Genomic DNA, 7,500 nt, shown 5'->3' with positions numbered 1-7,500 from the left:
TTTTTTTTTGGGGGGGGGGGGGGGGGGGGGTGGTTGAACAGTCAGCACTTTGACCAATTTTGCATTGAGTCAAAAACTCGGACTCTGGTTTCCATAGATACATCAGTTGAACTCATTTAGGAGCAGAACGGGGACGTCCCTTAGCGACAGCGCGTGCATGAAAAATTCTTACAAAGAAATCATAAAGAGTAGAATTCAGTCTTTCTGCTTGCTTCCTTTTATCAACTAACGTGCCTATCCTGTGGCTAATAAACACTTATTAAATGACTGGCCCCAAGGGAAACTCGAGAACCTCACTGCTCTCCGTTGTGAATTTTGTTATACCTCCCAGATAAAAGGTACAACAAATTATCTAAGGGTAGCACCTTACGACTTTACTTTATTTAACAATTATTCGCAGAAGGCGAGATGAATATTCGTCTTGGTTTTCATTCACCGATATTCACCGAGCCCGAGGTGAATAATTGTTTTAGTATAATTACATGGGTGATTATTTGAAAACAATATGCTGTTTCTTTAAAACAATTAATTTTCTCGTCTGTCACTTCGACAAAAACGAGTCGAATATTCACCTTAAGCCGGTGCGAGTCGACAGTTCAAGTTGTTCTATTTTTCTTGGGAGTTAGTGAGTTTTTACCCTTGGCACCTGACGCATTCTCCTCCAATCGAAAACGTATTTGAGTTTAGAGGTATAACAAATCAATTCAATTGCTATCATTCGACTAAAGTATTTACATACTTTTTTTGCACCGTTTCGCTTTGCACTTTAGCCATCTTGGTGCTCTGGCCTTACCCATACACAGAACAGATATATTGCAGTGTTTAACGCAGTGAGGGGATTGGGATTTATGTCCCTCTGTTATTAACCCTTTTGGTAGATAATGGTCAGGAATTGCATCATTTGATGGCGTGTCGCAGACATTTTGTCGTTGAGCGCTGCCTCCACCACAAGAGCATACTGATGATGCAAAACCGCGAAAAAAATATATTCGTAAGATTGACTCGGAAATGTGAGTGAAATGTGAAATAATGTTGAACAGTGTTTAAGTCTTACCGAGATTCCAATCATATATTGTTTCAGCAGCTGAAAGAGAGGTACCAAAAGTCCTTCTTAGTTAAGGCTCTGGGGTCTCCCCCCTCCCCACCCCTAATTTAAAGTTCACCCAAACCTTGCTTCCTGTATTTGTCGGCAATCGGTAAGCGTGCTGGGGAGCATGAATCCGGGATGTCCTCACATGCTTATGTGTTCTCATATTTGTGCATAGCGCCCGCGGGTAACCTGGTAACCCGTGGTGAAGAAACGTTGCTCGATGTTATCTTTCACCAAGAAAAAATAAAGGGGGACGAGCGGGAATCCCCCCCATACATGCTCTTTTCCATAGGTAATATGTCTCAAGTTATTTTTAGATCGACTCCCACGCTGTACAGATCCCAAGGAGATTAGGCAACAACCAATCATGTGGCCGGAATGTGTTCGACGTGGATAGCCCACGCTCAGGGGACACATTCCCGCAATATGATTGGCGTTGTGTTACTTGTTTTAAAATTTATATTTATTAATAAACAGTAAAAACGACGGTTTAACTGCTCTTCGATAGTTAAGAATAGAGTGTTTTCACTCACGTGATCAGTAACTTTGGTTTACCTTTTTTCACCGAATAGAAGGAAAGAAAACGTTTACATGATAATAGAGCTCAATTCCCAGAGGATTAGGCTACATTCACACGGTATCGGACGAATTTTCTACCGATTGACAATTTGTGCATTTAGGGTTCTGTTCACACGGAACCACGTTGAATGTACGAAAATACGACAAAATCGGGGACGAATTTTTACTCGGTACAGTCGAAAATTCAACCGGCGCGCTGTTAAAGTGCCCATGTCACCATTTTTTTTATTTTCTTATTCAAAAGTCCACATTAAAATACGAGCTTCTGCGAAAAAAATCTTCGATTTGAACAAAACGCAAATTTTTTATGATTATTTAAAAACGCTGAAATTGACCGCCATTTTGGCACACCACTCGTATTAGTCTTCTCACGGTCATAGAGGACTTGTGACGTAGGTTAAGGAACACTTGACCTCAGAAGTATACAGGCTTGAGAAGACTTGAGAGGTTTTTGACCGAGAGTTTATCGAGTAAAAGGTCAAGAATGCCCGAAAGATGTGTTGCTGCACGATGCGACAACACAGCAGACCCCACAAAAGGAATTAGTATGCACAGATTTCCTTTTCTGAACTCTGAAAACCCCATTGCACAGAGACGAAGGAAAAAATGGATCGACTTCGTCCTTTCGAAGAGGAAGAACTGGGTGCCCGGTAAAACGTCTTCATTGTGCTCGATGCACTTCAAAGAGGAAGATTTTCAGTTTCGTTTGGACTCGAAAATGAAACGATCGTTGAAGTCTGACGAAATTGGGATTTGTGTGTACCCTTCGATTCACGCTGGTACAGAAGTGGAGGAAGCCCCTTCCAAGCGAGGAAGACGAATGGTGAGTTTTATTGTAATTGTGTGAAGTATTTACGTGTTGCGAGTGTCCATTGTCGAATAAGAAGTTCTCCTTAAAAGCCACTTTTGGAAAAAAATGTGTGGTTTATTGTTCTGGTTTAGTACTGCTGCTTATGCATTTCCTTTCGCAGTTAGTGAGATCTGCCAAGGCTCGGTTAAAGACATTAGACACGGAGGCTGATCATGAAACTTCAGTTTCGGCGCATTCGACATCGCTGTCATCTTCCGACGTGATACCGTCAAGTAGTCAAGAAGTAAGATAGTTGTTGATGTATACCAAAAACCGTGATCATAATTTTGCAGAAATAACAGCGAGGACAACATATGTTTTAATGAAAATGCTTTTCACATATGTTTTACAGTGTGACCTACCAGTAGATACTCCAGTTTCCCCCAAATGCAGTGGACTCCAGTGCTACATGTAGCACTTACGAGGTAAAGCTCTTGATGTGAAATCTTACACTGTGCGATGAGCATTATGCCCTCATATATTGTTATTTGACATATAAATTAGTTGTAATATATTTTAAAGTTTATTTTGTTTACATTTCATTATCTAAGTAATGTATTTTAATTTATTATAATAGCTCAGGGAGCAATTATTACAGAATGCAGGGCCACTTCGTTCCACTTGTTTTACATGTGTCAAAATCCTTTGAAGATTGAAGTACAAAACAATAGGCACTTTTGTTATTCAATGAGATATAAATAAGTGGCCTTGTATTCTGTAGTTTAGCCACCAGTCTGTAGGTTAGATAACTACAACAGCAAAAAAAACTAATAAAAACTTTTTGGATGTTACATTATAGCCATTTAATTATTATTTTGCAGGAAGATGTTACACAGATGACTGAGGGTGCTGGTGTTGATTTAGGACTACAGTCTGATGCTAGCATGCAAATGGTACAGTGCTGTATGCATTTCTCTAAAAATGTTATACTTAGTTGAAAGAAATGTCAGTTTAACAACCAAGGTTGCTAATTATTCCAAAATTTTCTAACATAGGGGACATCCACGCAGGCCCTTGCTGATGACCTATTAAAAGTAAACAGTATCCATCGAGAGAATGAAGTTTTGAAGAGGCAGTTGAATGGTGCAAGAGAAGCCCTCAAAAACTGTAAAGGCCAAAAAAGGCAGCTCAAGCGTAAAGGTTTGTAAGAATGACACTTCTAAATGCTTGAGAGGAATTTTAAATTTTTGTAATGTCTTGAAATTAATAACAAAACTATTTTTATTCCCAGTTGACCGACTGACACATGAGCTTCAAGCCCTCAAGTGGGAAATGGCTAGAGAAGAAGAGCAGGATCAGGAGTCGGAAATTGACGAGGACTTCCTTGGCAGTGACCAGGATGAGGATGAGGATGAGGACGATGACGCTGACACCATCGAAGAAGAACCTGACTTTTCTTGTGGATACCAAGAAGGGCTTTCCAGTGAGAGTGCAGAGGATAGCGAAACAGAGGATGAGGAGACACAAATGAAAAGCAAGAGGTACACACAAACATTAGAAACTGGATAAGCAATAATATTATTGGAGAAACATTCATGTGTACATGTATTAAGGAAATGTATAGTGCAAATGATGAATAATGAACAACCATCAGATTAACTTTCTTCCTGGTTTGCATTTTTTTTTTGGTTGGCAGGATCCCCCTATCAAGTTCCTATCACGACATCAGAACAGAGCCTAAGTACATAGTGTTCTTGTCAAAACTGCTGCTGCTCTTTCAGTTCTGCCATGTTTGTCGCACAGGAAGGAAGCCTGAGATAACAGCAGAGCAGACTGGAACTGGGATAGTGATTAAAACGGTCTGTACCAATTCCAGTTGCAGAAAGGAGTTCATTTGGACCAGTCAGCCTTTTATGCCAGGCACTAAGATACTTGCTGGTAACTTCCTAATATCTATGGCCGTGCTTTTTGCTGGTGGATCTTTTACAAAAGTTAGACAGATCTTCTTGCACATGGGTCTGGCTTGCACTTCATTCAGCACATTCTTCCGACATCAACGGGTAAATGACCATTGTTAAAGAAAAAAAAAACCTTATTTTGAGCAGTCTGTAAACGGTCAGGTGTCATACCAGCTGGAGCCAGTTTAAACAAGCCATTAGGCTACAACCTGTTTAGTGCTCTCTTACCAAGTAATTCATACAATGTAGAAGGGAATTTTTCGCCATGAAAGAAATATTTTCCAAATGTTGTTTTCACTTTCTTAGATAAATCCAGGGGTGAGCATGAATGAGACTTAAATTCCTTATGATAAGCATTACATGTGTCCTTCTTGGTAAAAAGTCACCCAAATACACACAATTCTGTCAAACCTGAGGCAATCTGAAAATGTCAAATAACCCTGCCAAATATGAAGAACTAATTCAACAATACTTGTGTTCAATCCTAGACATAAGTGCACTTCTTTATCCAAAAAGACTATGAAAATTTTATATCACACGACTGAATACGTAATTCGTTGATTATTGTTTTAGAATATGCTGATTCCTACTGTGCACTTGTTTTGGAAGAGGTATCAAACAAACCTGTTGTCTCGTCTGAAAGATATGGGAGGAATAACACTGTCAGGTGATGGGCGCCATGACAGCATGGGTCATTGTGCCAAGTATTGTGCATACACAATCTTCTGTTGCACATTACCAAGCATCATCCATTTTGCACTTATACAGGTATGCTAATAAGTTATGACTATCATGTTTTATTGTGCTTATAGAAATACACATGCATATGATTATATCAACTTGAACATTTCAAAGGGTAGAATGTGTAGTTCCAGAAAATATCCATACCCACCCCAAGGAAGGTTAATGGAAATTCCAAGGGTGAGGGAGATTTCAAAAGCTCAATTTTTTGAAGGAAAGTGTGACATAAAAATGGAATTTCTAAAGGGGTGGGGGGTTCAAGCTAAAAAATCTTTAGTGGGAGGGGTATGGATATTTTCTGGAACAACACAATGTACAGACTGACGCCTACTTGAGATGGAACAATAGCTCTGTGTGTAATGAATCTTATACCATTGGTGCATGATATGTGGTGGCATAAATGCAGGATATAGTGTAAACAAAACTATTGTTAGAGCAAGATTCTTTCGAATGAGACTGGATCATTCTTGTATCCTAGTGTTTTATTTTGCTATTACTACCATAAGCCCCTTTTGTCTAAAATTTTAAACCTTTCCTAATACTGTTTTAGAATGCATGTTCAGTTCTGAACTTACCCTTTTTCTATTTTTGTTGTCAGAGAAATCAAGCTGGAAGCTCCCCTGCCATGGAGTTTATGGGCTTCCAAAAATGCATGGACTTTCTGGTGGGATTTGGCATTGTAATTGCAGCCTTTATTTCCGACAGGCATACCCAAATAGCAAGTCACATGAAGAATGTTTTATCACATATAACGCATTACTTTGATCTCTGGCATCTTAAAAAGAGTATGATCATTAATAAATTTTATTCTGTTGAATATTATCTGCATTGTTATCTTTGTATTTTATTAAGCAAGAAAAGGGCGGAGACACTTCACAGCTCTTTTTACTATTGGCAAATTTTGTCTCTAGCTCTTGCAATTAACTGATAACCCCCCTCCACTCACATTTCCCCCAAAATGTTAGACTAAGTTGCTTTCTTCATGGACAATGTAGAATAAAATCTCAATCATTTGAATAAGAATATAGAAAAATTCAATACTGGGAGAATTGAAAGTTGTTCTAACTTGTGTTTAACTGTCTCAACTAATTTTAACACTTATTGCAGTGTTTTACAATCGTAGTTTCCATAGTATCTGCAGTGATCTATTTGAACCTCCCACACATTTTACACAGGAAATACTCTATGTCCATTGGGCAAATCCTCATTTCAATCCAATCCTAAAGGGCAAGCTGCAATTAGATTATGCTTCCTTATGGTATGTATTGATGTTGCTCATATTTCTTTTAATTTTGACAGAGATCACCAAATTACTTAACAAACTAACAAAAGAAAAGGGGAATGAAGAACTACAGCCATGGGTTAAGCCCTGTGAGAGGCACTTGTACTGGAGTGCAACATCCACACTAGATGGGAATGGAAAGGTCATCTGGGCTAAGTTTAAGTCATTCCTTAGCCATATCATTAATAGGCACACTAACTTGGATGACCCACTTTTTAACAAGTGTGCACATGGAGACATCCCTGATCGCAAATGGATTGACCCAGGTATTGTTTATTTCTCTTGCTATTTGATATGACTTTTTTCTCAAAATTCCTTGCCTAAATTCCATTAATTTTGCAGAAATATTGTAAATTTTATCAACTTGCAAACACATAAATGAACACTTCAAACAAGTATTAGCCAATATTAAATTTTGCCACAGTAAACCTAACTGGTTAATGTTTATGACATGTATTTATGGTTATTACTGTAGGTAATAAGTACCAGTATTATTATTTCAGAGCATACAGTGTACGATAAAGTAAAGAAGGCCCTCACTTCTGACAGTCTGAAAAAGGGCATCATTCAAGCTTCCCCAAGTGCACAAACTGATTGTCTGGAAGGCTTCCACTCGGTGTTGAACCAGTTTGCACCAAAGATAATTGCTTATTCCTATCTTGGAATGTACTGCAGGTGTGAGAAAAAAAATTATCTTTAATAATGGTTATGCTGTAGTGGTGTATCGACGGTGGTACATGATTTTTATCCCAACAAACCCCTTAGTAGCAAAGGTACAGTGTACATGTTTGGTCATATTTTCATCAGTTGTATTGTTTCTGTCTTGTAGGCACATTTTGGCTGCCCTGCATTTCAACTACAACCTTCACAGAGAAGACAAAGTAAACCAAGATGACAGTGTCTCAGTCAAAGTAACCTACCCAAAGTTCAAGAATGGGGAAGGAACTGTCAGAAATAGGAAAATTGAACAGAACTTTGGTATTTATGAATTCTAACATGTTACCTCATGATGTCTTGTGATTGATCGATGCTGCAATTGTACGAAAAAACACAGAAGTCA

The 7,500-nt window shown here is 38.6% G+C and overlaps 2 protein-coding genes and 1 long non-coding RNA gene across 3 annotated transcripts in view; 1 reads left to right on the top strand and 2 right to left on the bottom strand.

The window, feature by feature from the left end:
- Positions 1-7,500, bottom strand: part of LOC138046615 (adhesion G-protein coupled receptor D1-like) — a 125,633-nt gene that overhangs the window by 50,892 nt on the left and 67,241 nt on the right. The window lies entirely within an intron of this gene.
- LOC138044667 (uncharacterized) overlaps positions 3,404-7,500 on the top strand; it is a 4,664-nt gene continuing 567 nt past the window's right edge. Inside the window, exons 1-9 of the mRNA XM_068891124.1 lie at positions 3,404-3,412; positions 3,515-3,659; positions 3,751-4,000; positions 4,156-4,519; positions 4,991-5,185; positions 5,757-5,943; positions 6,458-6,706; positions 6,944-7,115; positions 7,270-7,418. Of these exons, the coding sequence (XP_068747225.1) occupies positions 3,404-3,412; positions 3,515-3,659; positions 3,751-4,000; positions 4,156-4,519; positions 4,991-5,185; positions 5,757-5,943; positions 6,458-6,706; positions 6,944-7,115; positions 7,270-7,418 (1,720 nt within the window). The remainder of the gene's footprint in view (positions 3,413-3,514; positions 3,660-3,750; positions 4,001-4,155; positions 4,520-4,990; positions 5,186-5,756; positions 5,944-6,457; positions 6,707-6,943; positions 7,116-7,269; positions 7,419-7,500) is intronic.
- The window catches only part of LOC138044668 (uncharacterized), a 1,722-nt gene continuing 17 nt past the window's right edge, over positions 5,796-7,500 (bottom strand). The window contains exons 1-3 of the long non-coding RNA XR_011131488.1: positions 7,444-7,500; positions 6,981-7,109; positions 5,796-5,933 (exon numbers count right to left, since the gene is read on the bottom strand). The exon at positions 7,444-7,500 is cut by the window's right edge and continues 17 nt beyond it. This is a non-coding gene — a long non-coding RNA (uncharacterized lncRNA). The remainder of the gene's footprint in view (positions 5,934-6,980; positions 7,110-7,443) is intronic.

This window comes from Montipora capricornis, chromosome 4 (genome assembly GCF_036669925.1).
Source record: "Montipora capricornis isolate CH-2021 chromosome 4, ASM3666992v2, whole genome shotgun sequence".
Taxonomy (NCBI): domain Eukaryota; kingdom Metazoa; phylum Cnidaria; class Anthozoa; order Scleractinia; family Acroporidae; genus Montipora; species Montipora capricornis.
This window is presented reverse-complemented; position numbering and strand designations above follow the sequence as displayed.